The 17,422-nt window shown below is 37.6% G+C and overlaps 1 protein-coding gene across 4 annotated transcripts in view; it reads left to right on the forward strand.

Annotated features, from left to right (window-relative positions):
* Nucleotides 1-8,996: 8,996 nt before the first annotated feature.
* Nucleotides 8,997-17,422, forward strand: part of kcnn1a (potassium intermediate/small conductance calcium-activated channel, subfamily N, member 1a) — a 32,254-nt gene continuing 23,828 nt past the window's right edge. For 3 of the 4 annotated variants that reach the window (XR_014607173.1, XM_084120394.1, XM_084120395.1), the window contains exon 1: nucleotides 12,741-14,510. Coding sequence is in view for 2 of the 4 variants with exons in the window: in XM_084120394.1 (XP_083976520.1) it covers nucleotides 13,542-14,510 (969 nt within the window). In the remaining 2 variants the exon portion in view is untranslated. Of the gene's footprint in view, nucleotides 9,155-12,740; nucleotides 14,511-17,422 lie in introns of those variants that run through there. The other variant, XM_084120396.1, reaches the window with a different exon arrangement.

Here is a 17,422-nt window from a genome sequence, read left to right on the forward strand (position 1 = left end):
CAAAACATAATAATAATTAATAATATCTGAACATTGATTCTCAGTCTTTATTCACCTCTTCCTCAACACAATTCATAAAACTTATATGTGTGAATTATATCGCTAAAAATCAAAGAATAGCATAGTTCTAATAGGGGCACATTGTAAGGCAGTGTTACAACGTGCCCCACCTGCACAACTAGGATTTAAACCCGGCTAGTGTCTTCTAGTTAGTTAAGCATTAAAGAACTATCTCAACTGTTAAATAACAGATTGGAGATTAAAATAATATCAGATATGTCTAATTTTAAATAAACACAAAAAACAGAGATGAAAAAATAGCATAAGAAATTTATTTTTGCAATGGTTAAATAAATGTTCAGTGATATCTTCCAAAGATTTCGCTCACCCCAATATTAAAATCAAAAGTGTATTTATTGTTATTATGTTATTTAATAGAATTGAGCTAACATGAACTATGAACAGTTAACTAACGTTAACAAAGATGAATAGCCTACATATTGTAACAAATGTATTTCTCATTGGTGGTTAATGTATTTCCTAATGAACTTTTTGTAAAGCATTACCATGTTGGTGTAGGATGTATGACACTACTGAAAAGAGTGTTATTTTGTATTTTATAGTGTAAGCTTTTGATTATAGTTAATCAGTTGTGATATATGTTTAAATAAATATTTTAGATGGCTCATAGTCTTTACAGAAATCATAGACAGGTTATTTGATTGATCAGAGGGAACTTTGTGCAATGAATCCAAATAATCAAAGACAATATCTTAGGAAAATGTACTTTTTTTTAGATAATTGAACTTGCAGGATGCATGTTTGATCAATGACACTAAATAAAAAAATCAGAATTCAGAATAAAAATGTAGTTAATGGTTCACTACATTTTAACATTTTATGATTTAATTTGATCACTGTGAATTACTTTTCTTTTCTTTAATTATTTTTCTTTCGAGTAGTTCAACATGCTATTACAAATTTACCGCTAGAGGGAGAACCACTAGCAAAAGCTAAGCCTATCTGTTATTACTTAAAAATAACTTTCTACATCAAACCTTATAAAAAAAATACAACAACAACAAAGCGTGTTATTGCTTACAGTGATCTAAATCAGTACCGAACACGTTTTCATATCTTTAGAATGCTTCAGATCAAAGTGATTTGCTTGAAATGCTCAGGAAACATCATTTCAGTATAGCCTACTGCAGCCTACAACAAAATGCATTGATGCTGTTTGACACAGGGCACAACAACTCAAATATGCTACTGTTTCAAACATAATCAATGCTAACACGTATGCAAACACACACACAGTCACCTTCTAATAGCACCTTAGATGAGTAGATGTGTATTCAGGCTACACAGACACTGTCAGACCAGCTGCTGTGCCACAGCTGCTCTTGATAGCACGTCTTCATTTTGCTCCTCTAGGCATCGGTCTATTACTGTCACTTATTCAACAGTCCAGGACAAATGAAGATAAGGGACTTATGGTGTGTGGCCTAATAGAGGGATCTGTATAAATGAATAGAATTGGATGCATAAATATCCGATGCTGAGAATTATTGTTCTCTAACATCATCAGGTAGGCTACGTTTTACCATGATAAGTGAATATCAAAGAATTTAGTAATCTCCAAAATATCCAATTACACTGCAAAACACAAAAGTGCCACCAGCGTCTTGTTCCAGCTATAGGCTATTCAAGGTAACAGAATGACTGAAACCGAGCACAGGAACAGCACAAAAGGTGTTTTTTTTATGAAATAGTAAAAAAATTATACTACTATAGAAGAGATCAATGTATGTAAACATCACAACAATCTCTGTGACAGTTTTTTGTTTAGCCAATCAGAAGGGTTTTGTTTTGAGGTGTTTTCTATCTGTCAATCATTCTACACGTTCACAGCGCATAGTCCATATATGGGAAACCGGAAAATAAAGAGCGCGAAGATTGAACGTGAAGCGGTGTTCATAGGGTGCGAAATGTGTACGATTTTTTACCTGTCAACAACGGTTTACGCAGCAAAACGTCCTTAAAGAAGTATAAATGCAGAGGTTTATAAAGAGACAAAAAAGCGATGGGACCAAAAAGAAAGCAAGACGAGAAGCTTAATCGCTGGGGAGAGATGAGAGCCTCAAAGTGCTTGTGAAAACAGACACCGGGGTTGACAGGTATGAACCATATGTCTATGGGTAAAACTACCATGGTTACGTAATGTGGCGAAAATTGAGTGATGTTTTACAGCACTTTTTCTTGTGTTAAAGGGTAACTCTCGCCAAAATTGAACCTAGGCTCTTTTTGTTAATCTATCCGAGTCAAACTTTCGTGTAAAGGCATAATTAGAATGGAAACTCCACTTTTAAGTTGGACCGTATTTTCGTTGTAGGTCAAAATGCCTTTTGAATGGGAGTGCTTGGGGCACTTCTATGATAGCATCAAAATCGCTATTTTTAAAACACTAAGAAGGCTCGACACAACATAAAACTGTGCCCGAAGTATCACCAGGGGCTCTACACATGAACTTGAGCATTGACTACATTGTTTGTGTACACAAAGTTTTCTAAAAAGAAAGGTTTTGTACGACTCACTTTATCAGTTAGTGTTTCCATTTTGTCAGTCAAAAATAGTCGATCTCCGAATGCAACGTAATCGGGAGTAGAGTAAAGATGGAAAGCTTCTAAAGCTTAGTTCCATATAAATTCACGGATAATTTGTTGTTTTGTCATTAGTGAAAATCAATATTGACCTTGTATTTGAAAAAGGATCCTTATATAATAATGAAATGATACAGATCGACTATTTTTGACTGACAAAATGCCGGCGGCCGGGAAGAACAACAGCTACAGTGAGTTGTTCAAAACCTTTCTTTTTAGTAAACTTTGTGTACACAAACAATGTAGTCAATGCTCAAGTTCATGTGTAGAGCCCCTGGTGATACTTCGAGCACAGTTTTATGTTGTGTCGAGCCTTCTTAGTGTTTTAAAAATAGCGATTTTGATGCTATCATAGAAGTGCCCCAAGCACTCCCATTCAAAAGGCATTTTGACCTAAAACGAAAATACGGTGAATCTTAAAAGTGGCGTTTCCATTGTAATTATGCTTTTACACAAAAGTTTGAGGCAGGTAGATTAACAAAAAGAGCCTAGGTTAAATTTTGGCGAGAGTTACCCTTTAAGCCAGCGTTTGCCAGGGTATTTTTTTATGTACCCCTCGGTCCAGTAAGGCCCTTTATGAATACCAAATAGGAAATTGGTTCATTTTAACTTGTATTATAAATTGTCTCTTAGGTTTTCTTTTCCTTATAAAGGAACTGAATGCATTGACGAAATGTATTGAAATCAATAATGTTATTTAGGTAATTTACATAGAATTATTATAATCAAATCTGATCAATCAGATTCATTAAAGAAAGAAGACATCGTGTAAAAACTTGATTTGAGCTTATCAGCATTGGTCTCTGTTTTTTCAAATCCTACATCCCATCAGCAGCAGTGCAAACAGACTTCACCCACTCCCACTCCACACTCCTCTTATCTGCTTTCCTGCCCCTGCACTTCCCTTGTGAGTGAGTGGGTGTTCTCACTACAGCTGCCATGCATAATTAAGGATGCAGTGGAGGTGTACTGCAGTGGTGCTGAGCTGCAACACCATTACAGGCCGCTGCAACGCTTGTGCCTCACAAGTGACCGTGTTAAACACCAGAGCACCGGAGATCCCTGTTTCACGCATGTATTCCCTCAGTAGCTGCTCAGAGAACAAGCAGGATGCTTAACTGTGCTGAGCCCAGTTTAGATTGCTGCTATTTAATGCAGACAATGCAGATCATTGAATTCAACAAAGATTTTGGATTGTATACACAAACTGGCTCACTGCCTGACACCCTGACAAGCACTACTTGCAATTATATAATGCACACACTGTGAGGGATGTCCTCGCAGGAGATCTCTTAATAGGCTCTGCTTCACCACTGAGACTTGATCACAACGTGTGGTCTCTCTCAGCAATCAAGAGAACACAATCCATTAATATTAATTGGATGCTGTCTTGCATGCATATGTTATAGACTACTGCGGTACAGTGCTGAATATTTTTTCATCAGCTATGACCTGATGACTCTTCCAATTGCTGCCAGGGATGAATGTTTTCTTCTGTAATAAAAAAAACAAAAACAAACATGATGCAACTGCTGTTCTGGAAGAAATCTATTATTATACAACTATTATTAGACCAATGAATTTTCCATGGCTTTTCAAAATCTACTAAATGTAAAAATTTTGACAAGCCAAACATGCCAGTCTCTGAGTAACATGTAAACAAAATAAACTTCATTCCGTAAAACAAGTATTAAGAACTACCCAAAAATCATCTGTTAGAATATTAGAACTAAAAACACTGACATAACACACTCATGGGCCTCAATCACTTCACCGAATACTCGCTGACTAAGAAATAAATAATTATTACCTTACAATCTATCTGTTTTCAAATCCACATTTGAATATCACAACATTGATGTCTGTGAAAACATAACGTGCACGCACAATACATTTTAGTATTTACAATGTTAGGGGTTAACAGTTTAGGACCCAAGGACCAGATGTTTGAAAGAAGACCCGGAGTCAGAATTATAAAAAATTGAAGAAAAGTTTTACTGAAGATAGTTTGCAGTTTCATCAGCAGAAGTCAGCTTCAAGACTCACACAGGAGTTCGTAGGCCGCCCCGCTTACAGTTACAAAGATCACAGCAGTTATATCATTTCCAAGGTCTAAGCTACGTCATTGCTTACAGGTTGAATGATTCTCATTGGCCAAGAAATTGATAAACATAGTAATTTTCCACACATATACAGATAGACTGAAGCATATCTCCATTGATTATGCAGCTGACACTTGGACCCTGAAGTTAGGCACGTTGTCACCTTCCAGGTCACAGATTTGGGATGCTGTCTCGAACAACAACTCAGTCAATCTCCAACAATGCCAGTGGTTCCTTAACCTGTAAGCAAGAAGACTAACACACACACCAACGCACAGCCATTTCCAAGGTTGAATTTGGCCAGGCTCTAACTATAAACAGGAGTCTCGTCTCAAAACATCAAGATAATGCGTTCTTTCTCTCAAGGATAGGACACTTTAGTCTAAATGGAAAGTGAGGCTTTAACTGAGAAAAGGTCCCTTAAACTATTGGCTTCAATGACCCCTATATGTTTTAACACGTTGAAGACCTTTCTCAAACACAAAACCAGTCCCTATTTCATTTCTGGAAGCCGGGATAAATCAGCAAGCACTGTTACTGCATTCAGATATCAAATACTGACATTAAAGAATACATGAAAAGACCATTTCAGTAATCACACTGGTAACTTCAATAACAAAATAAAAATCTCCAGAGAAGTAATTCAACTCGTGATATTTAGAAGGAAAAATATTGATTAATACCTTGATTATAATCACTCATTACATATACATTGAAGCAGCAGTGGATTCCAATCCACCCCTTTCAACAAGAAGCAGAGGTCCAGGGAGTGCACGCATTTTCTGGAAAATCTACACTACCTAATGCTTTTAATGCGTCATCGCTTTCCAAGAAGAGGGAGAAAATAGCGGCCTGAGCGGCTTTAACATGTTGTCTGTCAGAGACAATAACGTGCATAATACATAAAGCATGTGAGTTAAATTTGTTCTTCACTTTCTGAAATTGAATCTGAATGATCAGGGAACTGAGTGAAATACTTCACTCTGCATGCTAAAGAGAAAAAAGCCAATCCAATTGAAAAACTCACTAACAACTGGTTAGTGAACATCGTTCAGCGTGTTGGTTTTGACGAACATTTTTTATGCTCTGTTAGGGGTTTTTACAGTTAAAGACCAAAGACCATATGATTAATTAAGACCAGGAGTTAGAAGCTGTAGTCAATTAAGACAAGAGTCAGAATTATAATAAATTAAAGAAAAGTTTTACTGAAGATAGTTTGCAGGTTCATCAGGCAGAACCTCAGCTTCAAGACTCACTAGTTCATATACATTTTTTATATATATAATAATTTTTATAAACTGTAGTTTGATCACTATATTCTGTATTAGTTTGATAAAATGTTTAATTTTCCAACAAAAGGTGATAAATATTTACACGATTTGTTAGATTTTATTACCCCTTAGCAGATTTTGTCTGATTACCGAATATGTATTATAAAGTACATAAAGTTATTGTATAGAGATTAGAGGATTTGTATTTATACATCAGGTGTCAATCCTTGTAATTTAGAGATTTATACAAAATGTTAAACAATATACGATATGTAGAAGTCCCCAAAATGAACAAAGACAATTCTGAGATTTAAATGCAGCCCAATGCATGGTTTTCAGAGCCTCCTTGCAGAGCATCACCAGATAAATTTACATTCACAGACATTTTGCTTGATTTTTAAATCCTACAATTTATTGCATTGATTTCAGTGAATTTATAGGCCCCCGAAATCTCAATATATTACAATTTCTTGCAGGTTTTACAGGTATCTACCCCTCAAATGCTTAATTTTAAAGGGATAATTCACCTGCAAAGGAAAATTCTGTCATCATTTACTCACCATGTTGTTCCAAACCTGTATAACTTTCTTTCCTCTGAAAAAGTGTTTTAGTCCGTACAGTGAAAGCCAATGGAGACCATTGACTTCAAGAATGTTGTTTTGGACTTTGTTGACTCATTTTATGAACAAAAACAGTTCTTCAAAATATCCTTTATGTTCCACAGAAAATAAAAGTTCACCTATAGCTGACGTGTGATGAGCGCATTGGCGCCGTACTGTGGCTGCCGTCGCATCATCCAGGTGCTGCACATTGGTGGTGATTGAGGAGAGACTGATTGTAATATGATTGTAATAATAGTACAATAAAGCTCTATATAAATGCTTCATTCATTCATGAGGGTGAGTAAATGATGACAGAAGTTTAATTTTTTGGGTGATTTTTTTTGTTGTTGTTACTGCTTGGAGGTCTACAATAGTAAAATAGGATGTCTGTCCAGATAATGAAAATACATTGAATGACATCAGGTGACATCTTGAATGCCTTCCACTCCAGTGAGGTGAATTTTAAGATGACTGACTCACTCTCCTTCAGGTGTGCTCAGGGCTTAATTAGGACATCATGAATTCATGTTGAGTACAGTCACTTAATCTTGTGTGAAAGCAGATTTCACTCCAAACATGAGAGTATATTACTGATGCTGAGGCTTAATGTAAGGGTAAATTCCACACAAGAAAAGAACACCAACCATGACACTGAGTACCTGCCTAACTTTGTGCAAAAGTCATGCATAAAGTCTTAGTCTCACTGCATTGTAGGTATTCAAGGTTAAACATATCCTAAATATAAGTCAGTGTGTCCCTACCATGGAATTTCTTCAGTGAAAGGAGAATGGAATTGTGGGAAGGTGAAATCAGATGGATTTTAATCAGATATGGCATTAAAAAACTGAACATATGGCTCACTCACATTCGCTCCTGATGCAAACGGCTGATTTTGGATTTATTCCCAGCCTCGTCAGACAGTGGGAACCTGCTGTTTCCCCTTCAAAATATTTGCACCCTCTTTGGTAATAAAGTCACTCTGAGGTTGCTTAACACAAACAAAGGAATCCCATTCAATTCTGTTTTAAGTGACGGGCTTCTCATGTCAAATAATGGCCCCTAGGCAAACATGGTGCATAAACGTTCCTAATCCTCTTAAAGATAATTGAAAAAGGAGTTGTGCTTTATTCTTGACTCTGATGCACCTTGCACCGTATAGGCTACAATTGTGTTGAGTAGGCTAATTTTGGGCTGAAATGCATTCTTTTTCTTGTATGACTAAACCTACAGCAAATTCATTAATAGTGACAATCAAGAGATAATTGAAATAAGCAGAAATGACTGACAGCAGTACACTGATTACACCGTAGATATGATATTTTCATGACTGAGCCTGGATCTGTAAAATTTTCCAGTAAATTGGTTCACATGCCACTGAGCTGATGTCAGATACTAAAGTTGCCTCCAGATTAAAAAGAAATACTCTGTCCGGCTGTAAACAAATGCAAGATTTCCATCCTTGTGAGATGAGAGCTGGTTTCCAAACACTCATCCACTGCACTGCCGATATTCGGCTGTATGCGCAATATAGAGTCCACAGCAGCAGTGTGTAAACCTTTATGGTTGTTATGTATCAGCATCTGATCAGCACAGATTCATGTTACAATGACTCCTAATGATACTCAAAAATCCAACATTGTAAGCATAATAAAATTAACATAATATCCCAGGATTAAATTCTAACATCTTTGCTTTGTTAACATATATTTGCTTTCATCAAACATGCTATATCGCTGAAACATTTCTGTCCTCGTGCTACTAAAATGTATTTGTTATTTAATTATCATTTATAAAGACCACGATGTAAAAGCAACAATAGTCAATTTAAGAGAACGGCAAAATGGTGTCTCCAGTGATGCGTCCATATAGAATCCCTTTATTCGAATGCTGCATGCATCATTTTAAGATCAATTTTGCTGTGGTTTGTGCGTGCACGGGAACCCCCGAGCCCCCACCCTATTCATCCACCCCCGCTAGTCTCTCAACAACCAAGATCTAAAAATAGAACAGGGATCCCCCCATCAATTTACAACACGTCACAAGGTCATATAACCCTCCTCTCACGATCTTCGATCAATACTACGGCGTGACGGTCCAGTAGATGTTGCAACCAACAGTGTGCTGTACGTGAAACACACTTTCGCGTGGATTTTTGCTCCCCCCCCCCCACCTCAATTAAATACGACGTGTAGCCTAATTAACTGCGGTGGACGTGTTTTATATTATATTCCGTTTAGAGATGCCTTTCAAGAGGTAAACGTTCAGCATCTGGAGATGAAAGTGAAGGGGAAACACAGAGATTTCTCGCGCCATCGGTCGCATGCATATTCACGCGCTGGAGGGCATGCCCGTCACTAGACCGTCACAACGAGGAATTGTGTCTGTGTGGACTTGCTTTTTTTAGTCTTGGAAATTACGTGCGCTTCTTATTTATATTTGTATTATTATTATTAATGTTGTGCTGATGTCATTGTCAAGAGCCTTCAAAGGGATCCGAATGAAGATGTGTAAAGTGTAAGGTAAGAGAGTGGAGATTCTGTAACTTACTGGACATTTAAGTTTTAATGCCACAACTCACTGCCTCACGTTTGGTATTTCATGTGGTTCCCTCTGTTAGTATTAGACTTAAAATGGCAGACCAGATGTGATGAAAGAAGATTTCTCAAGGCCTTTGAAGCATATCTTTGTGATGATTTATTCTGACCTATCTTCGTGTTGCCCTTTCATTTATAGCCTACTGACAACCTTTGTCAGGGAAGATGAAAAATATGTGACACCCTCCACCCCTCCATAAATCCAGGGGCCGTTTACTACATGTTTGTTTTATAATCAAATTTGGCAAGGTTTTCTTTTTCTTTCTTATATGCTGTTTAGGCTACATTTTTTTGTTGGTTGTTTTTTCAACCAGAAAAAATCAGGTCTTTACATAGTAGCAAGCTGATCAGTATGAACATATTCTCTCCTCATTGTTCGTAACAACGGCAACATTAATAAAGGAGCAAAAAGCAAATACTAAATTGTAAATTAATTTAAAAAAAAAAATCAAAACCAGTGTGAGTGATAGATCTAGGCTGAAAGGGTCCTAAATGATTCAAGCTACAATGCAAATACTACATTAAGGCTGTCTATTTTTAACAAACAAATCTTTCAACTCTAGATTTCATTGCATAAAATGTACAATTTGAATATGTGCTTGAGCAAATTCAATGTAATTTCTGTTTTAAAAAGCAAGCATGTCTGGTGCATTAAGTCTGGTTCTCGTCCTCTCCCACTAGGCATTTATAATAATCTTTGTGGATCACGACTCTTGTCGGCTCAGTTTAGGTCCTTCATTTCCCCTCAAAATATCCTTGTATGTGAAAGAGATGATTTGTTGTATCATTCTCATTACATTCATAGATTGTATTGCTCTGTGATGAGTGTTTCAGAGGTGTCTATCAGACGTTAGGGACTGTATGCTGCATATTGAATTGTGCATACTGTCCATTTGCAAACTGACAGAAATGTCTGCCTGATTCTTTTTAAAATTAGAGGCATTTGAATCATTAGACGTGTGTGTGTGTGTGTGTGTGTGTGTGTGAGAGAGAGAGAGATTCAGGTTACTTTTTCGTGCAAGCAGGCTGTCGCCCTTCATTTTAGGATGCTCTATAAATTGACTCTCACTGATAAATTGTTCTCTTCATATTTTACTAAACACTATATTTGATATTTTTGATAACAGTGTGTATAACACATTAATTTTTATTATAATTATTAATAATAATACAATAATGGTGCATGAGAATATTGTGCAAAAAATACAGATATGGATTGCAAAATGCCTTGACATTTACTGTGCATATCTTTTGCTATCTGACAGCGTGAGTAAAACTGGTTATAAATAATGGGATTTGGAAAGTTTTGTTTTTACTAAAAAGCTATACTCAAAACATTGGGGTATATGATGTATCAAGATATTACAACAGTTAAATTTTTACACAATTTCTCATTTTATAGTTTGCTGATATTTTTATTGCATTGCAAGGAATGAGTTTCTGTAAATGCTCTGTCATCTTTCATTCAGACATCAGTTTATTCATTCACAGTAATTTGGCCTAAATTCTCAGGGTTTCTTTGGTAAAGGCAGATGCTATCAGCCATGTTTGTTTGTTTTTGGCTTTTCGCGACAGCTTTTTTCTTTTAAATCTGTTCCACAAACCTAACCCTCAAACAAAATCTTTCTTCATTTATAGATTTTAATTTAAAATGTGTAAAGTTATTTAATATATTTTTGTATATTAAGCCATTTATCATGTGATGACAGTTTTTCTTTGTAGGTGATTTCAGGGGACATTTGATCCTCACAATGTAAACCCATCTTTTTGCTCACTCTTTCCAACACTCATCTCCATTCTCATTATCCAGCATAATGGGATGTCCTCAGTAAACTATCATTGATATTATTGAGGAAAGGCATACCTGGCCATTCACAAATGCTTTAAGTCTTTTATCTCTAACATGCTAAATGTAGACTTTTATCACACAGAAATTGGATGATGAAGTGGCATTCAGTGATTGAGGATTGAAAATTATACTGAGACCTCTTATTGCACAAGCTACGAGTGTGTGTAGGTGGAAAATGTATTCAAAGATACAAAATTACAAACAAAAAATTATATTTAACAACTGTTTGTCTGCACTTTTTGAAATATTTAACAATCATATTTACACGTGCATAAAGGATTCTAACTATTAAAAAAAATGTCGCTGTGGTACATGACAGCAGTGAATCTGCAAAAAAATTGTAATTTTTCCAGTGTCCATCTCTTTGATATGCCATAATGTATTTTTGGTATTGGAATACACATCTTATGCTTTTATGCAAAAATATCAGCTTGACAACAGTATATTAAAATTTATTCAAGAATAAACCACTGAACTGTTTCTGATAAGTGTGTGTGTCAGTCAAGGAGCATAAATATCGAAACGACAAACGGAAGACCCATTCTTTATTAGTCATCCTTGTGTTTTATTTATTTTATTAAAGCTACAATATGTAAATTTTTTCACTGCTAGGGGTCGCTAACCTCTTACAATAACAAAGGCGTAGATTGATGACGCAGTGAATAAGCGGAATCATGGAACTTGTCGTCATGCCGATGGATCTAATAATGTTTATGGGAAATAATGTTTATGGATGAGTGAATACATTCATGTTTTTAACATGACTGTGGTATGAAGCGACCTGCGATTGCTGATGAGAGACAGATATCAGCGCCACATGCGAGTCCCACGGATATAAAGGAATGAGGACATTTCGTTCTACTGACCGAACTACCTGCAAGTGCTGAATTAATACTTAAACTGGTCAGTTGTGAGGTAACGCAGCGCTGTTTTACTTGGTCTACACTATCATACTAAACTGCATGAGTGTGTTGAAAGTTATGTTATATGTGTTAGTTTGTTGGCTGTATGAGACTAGCAGTAAGCTATATCAACATTAGAATAACACTGATTCTAACATTTCATCATGTTGAGCTTAACATTGATTCGTTTTATGTACATTTGCTCAATAAACCTGTCTAATAAAGTACATGCAAGAGTGCCGTCTCTGTCAAGTCGAAGTTTGTCGCGGACGCGGAGCTCTTGGCATCTCGAAAACGCCACGCCGATATTGATCCTCGTTTTGTTTCTCCTTTTGTCCCAAAGTCTTGCCGTGGTCCATAATGTTTGAACGAAACAACAACAGAGTGCTGCTAGACGTTACGCAGTTGTCCACGTCTGTCGCCATAGTTACTATGGCAGTACAAGCAGAAACCAGGGATAACGCGGATATTACGTCATTGACAGGCGACAAGTGACAAGGGACTTGTGACTATTTAAAATTGTGAATTTCTCTGAATTGACATATTCTTGGAAACATTTAGGATAATGTAAGTACACAATTGAAAGAAATATATAACACTGTGCAAGTGGTTTTTGGATATTTTGATACAAAATTCTTACATATTGTAGGCCTACCTTTAAGTATTATTTATTCCACATTATGCAACAGTCAGTCAGAGTAGTGAACAGAGGTTGTTGGAGAGAAGGAAGTCAAAGTACCAGTGTTGTTTTTTTGGAGCAGAATTTATTCAAACATCTTTTTCTTAAAACAGGTTAGGCTCATTATTTGTTTACAGAACCTATAGTGTTATATAAAACAGGGCTGACAGAAAACCTGGAAATGAATACAATCTTACAAATAATATTCCATGGAAACCTCTATAGTGAATTTACTAATTTTATGCTTTTCAATGATTAGCCTATCTTTGCTAACTCTTGCTGGTCTTTGTGAGCAACATTTTCTTTTGGGTATGTTCTCTAAATTGATTCACTGATAAACAGATCAGTTTATTTGTCCATTAAAACTTAATGATAATTTTAATTAAAAGCCATATCAGACTCGCAATCGTCCTGACTGATTCTGCCCGTCAGATATTGCCTCATTGTCTTGCAAGTTGCACTAAACCCTCCGTTATCATTATGCACGCGGAGGTTTGGACACAGGCTTTACGTCGTAACATTAACCAGTTTATAACAGCGGTGCACCTGTCATGTGAAGTGATGCTCGTTATTTTTTAATATTGCCATGCAATGGCAAAGGCTTGAAAAAGAAAATCCCGCCAAGACATTCAGCTTTCGCCGCGTGCATGACCTTGCTAATACCCAATTCACATTTCAGGTTTAATCTTATCAACTGTAAACATAAAGCGGTTTTCACACGAGGGCGGTGTTCATCTCGGTGATGACGTCACGAGGCAGGTCTTGCTCAAGCCCACCAATGAGACAAGTCAGATTGGTTCTTTTGGGGTACGTCGCAATGAATGGGTGTCGGTGCTTTACAAGGCAAAGGAGCAACCACAACAAGACGCGGATATTGAGGGGATGCGGCATCGGCACGCGGGAGCTGTCCACCAGCAGCACACCAACGACGCGGACGCTCGTGACAGTCAGAAGGAAGGATCTAGTCCAGTCGCCCCGCTCTTTAGTCTGCCGCCCCCACCGCCATCGATAAAGGAGCGATCCACCTCCTCACATCATAGCCGACATGTACAGTCTTGTCCGGACCGCGGCACCAGGAACGGCGAGTGCCTGCCTTTGACCGGCCGCTGCATCCTCGCACAGGGAGCGCACAGTGACCGTCAGTCTTACGACAAGCAGCCGCATCCGTTTCCAGGGGCCTCATCTGGCTATCAGTGTCATACTGAGGGGCTCTCACAGAGCAGCCATTCTCCTCAGCAGAAATCTTCCGTTTCCCCGCAGCCCTCCCCATCTGATCTGCTGCCGCCGCCTCTGCCTTCGCACATTTCTTATACGCGGGATACGCGCCAAAAGAGTGCTAATTACAAACAAGAGATTGTACAACGTGGCGTCGGGGAGGGGGGGCGTCGAGACCAAAACCAGTTGCTGCAGCAACCTTGTTATAATCAACAAAGGGACCCCTCCTTTGAGCTACTCTTGCCAAACTCTGTTCAAGGACAGATAAATGCACGCGAGGAAGCCGAGAAGGAGAGGCAATTAATTGAGCCCCAGGCTCAGTTACTGTTAGGCAGCAGCTTGCCCATCAACTACTGCATCAGCAGATCGGAGCAAGTGTACAGAAACCAGCAGGAGCTGCTGTTGCAGCATCAGCATCAGGAACACAGCCTCCAGCGGCAGCAGAGTGAGCGAGACGGCAGGTACCAGGAGGGGGGAATCGCACTCTGTCAGCCGTATCAATGCGAGCGCGCGCTAGAGAGAAACTCGTCGGTGTCTAGTGGTGAAAACAGCAGCCCCCCGTACGGCTCCAGCAGTCAACTGTGGCCAGAGCCCCACGACAAGGAGGAAAGGAAAAATCGAGCAGGCAAACACAAGGTAGTTTTTTTTTTATATGTATGGACACCAGCACAGCTTTCAGTATGCCACTCATATAGAATACGCTGCGTTATATGCGACCACGCCTGTTGTTGTTTTTATTATGTTGCGAATAATCGTGAGGTTAAGCTTTTGAGTAGGCTAATTTGATTTGCTAAAACGTGTATTCGTAAGCAGCCTATCAACATGATGACATCAAGCACACTGCATCTCATGCATAGCCTACACTCACGCGGACATAAAAACCCACTGTGCCTTTCACATCTCTCTCTCTCTCTCTCTCTCTCTCTCACACACACACACACACACACACACACACACACACACACACACACACAGACGTTTGTTAAATTTGACAGCATATCAAAACTTGAAATTTCTCTTCGTTTAAAGGGTCTTATTGCAGTGCCCAAATCTGTATTAATAAATGAATACAATTATAGTTAAATATGATCATTCAAATTAGGAAAAAAAACTATGAAAAGGTTGGACAATCATGGCATTTGAAAATTCAGAAAATTAATTTAAGTCTTCAATTAAGCTCTTAATATACAATTTACAGCCATACAAAGGCATAACGACATAGTAAGTAATCCAGCGCTGAAACTTTGATTGAATTTGATATAAATTTTCACTCTTGGTTTCCTCTGAGTCTGAGCACCCGTCTGCCACAGGACAGAACATCTGAAATGAGATCCTATTTCGCTCATAACTCAATTATGATTTACCCAGTTACTTCATTTTTTCTTTTGAATCTTCAATCTTTCTTTACATGTACAGAATTAAAACGAATTAAAACCACTGCAGAAATCTGTGTTATATGAATCTGTGCCACTTTTACAGCGTGCCGAAATGATGCCCTCATTATTTGCCGTGCCAGTGCCTTCATCTGCAGATCATTCAAAAGACTCGAACAGCTCCCAGGGCTCCATTTATTTTTCTGACCCTGTTATCTGATGCCACTCACCGAGGCTCCATTCATGTCTCCATTCTCCTTCATGCTCTCTCATAGGTCCTGAAATACCTTTTAATTGGTCAATCACAGTGGCTTATCTGCTTGGGTGGTAGTAGCCAAGGCTCGTAAAGTAAGGGCTTATACACAGAATATTTGGACAAATAATGTGGTGATTAAAATGTGGATTAGATCAAAATCAGCACAAATCCATTTCCTGCAGTAGTACTTTGGCTTATCATTGTTCTTCATCGAGAAGCATAATTGTCCATTCAGTAAAACACGCCATATCACAGGTATCTCTAATGCAAAGGATACATTTTTGTGCACAGGAAAACATTTGTTTAGATTCTCTTCTTTCTGTGTCGTGGTTAATAATTCACTTTTAACCGTGTAATTTCTGCACCACACTGTAAAAAAAAAGTTGCTGCCTTAAATCAACTTGGATGTTTAAGTCAATTCAACTTAAATTACATTAAAGTCCGCGTGAACCGGAAGTTGCAAACGACTTTTCTCCAGTGCTGTGACGTATTTCCCAGTGAAACGGAATATTGAACAGAGGGCAGGGTTTTACTCTAGCGCTCCTCCTCTCCATCTCTCACTCATTACAGACTAACGGTTTGAGGGGAGTGGTTAAGCGTTTCCCAACCCAAGTCCTCAAACCTACGTCATCAGAGAAGGGACGCCATTCCAGACCGGAAGTAACTTTTCAGACTTTGATTAAAGATTACGACGGCAAACAATTTTTTTCTGTGTTTTAACTTGCACGGATTAATTGTTCACCACAAGACTAGTAATATGCGCTAACAAAGTAAATAGGGTCAATTTTGATTTCAGTTGGACTTTAAACTGACTTTAAAAAATGAGTTGAATCTTGTATAACTTTTAAAAAAAAGTTGAAAATTGCTTAACTTATTTTGGTGAGTTAAAGCAATGTAAAAAATATGTTGTCATAACTTATTGATCATATAATATTTTTCAGTGCACTAGTCTCACCAAATGGATTTGTAAAAATAATCTAGAAAACTAAAAAAAAAAAAAAAAAAAAGAATTTTCAAATGTGTTTCCCGAACAAGTTACACTCAGCACCTTTAGCTAAAATGTTGTACTACGGTTCACCAATCATCCCAAATACAGACCTTTTCTTTTTAGCTGTTTTCAGAGTTTCAAGGTTGGGTTAAACCCGAGCGCAGCACCGGTACGACAGGAAGAAAGCTAACAAAGGAAGAAAAATAAACTGACCTTTTAAAAGAAAAAAAAAACTCTTGATATCTGATGCTAGATAGTTGAAAGGAAGGATACTAATGAGAGTATACAGTCAAAGGAAATTCATGTAGGCAGAGAGTCTTATCAGTTGGGCAGAATATAGCGGGCAGGGTGGAGTCAGAGACCTTTAGTGCTTCTGAATACTGTGCTCTATTGTGTACAAGCTTTGTTAATGGGAGACATGTTGCTCCAGTAACGCAAACAAAAGGACTTTTGGAATACATAAACCTTACATTATTTTTCATCTGAAGAACTGCAACAAATAACCTTCGATATCTGTCCCACACGCCCATTTATTGATGCTCCATTTAATTTAATTGTATCATTAAATTAAGCTTTGATCCTCAGCTCACGATTGCCTCACTCAAGATGTGTCTAGCTGTACCCTGCAGACACACTGGCAGTTTTCCCAACAGAAAAATGAGGGAAGACATCATGTATAGTTCTTTTTTTTTATTTTTTTTTTTATCGGACAATTAAACTGAATTTGATATTGTTTTTTGTGAGATATTGTTTAATAAATAACTTTGAATCAACATGCATAACATTTTTCTGGTGCTCTTTATAAAAATAACTGTTTACTTACTTACCGGTGTATTTGTAACATTTTGTTCAACCACACTGTTCTGGCTAATTGCTTAAACAAAAACTATTTTGGCTAAGAGGGACCAATCAAGTATATACAGTTACAATA

Source organism: Abramis brama (assembly GCF_963993115.1).
Source record: "Abramis brama genome assembly, chromosome: 7".
Classification (NCBI taxonomy): domain Eukaryota; kingdom Metazoa; phylum Chordata; class Actinopteri; order Cypriniformes; family Leuciscidae; genus Abramis; species Abramis brama.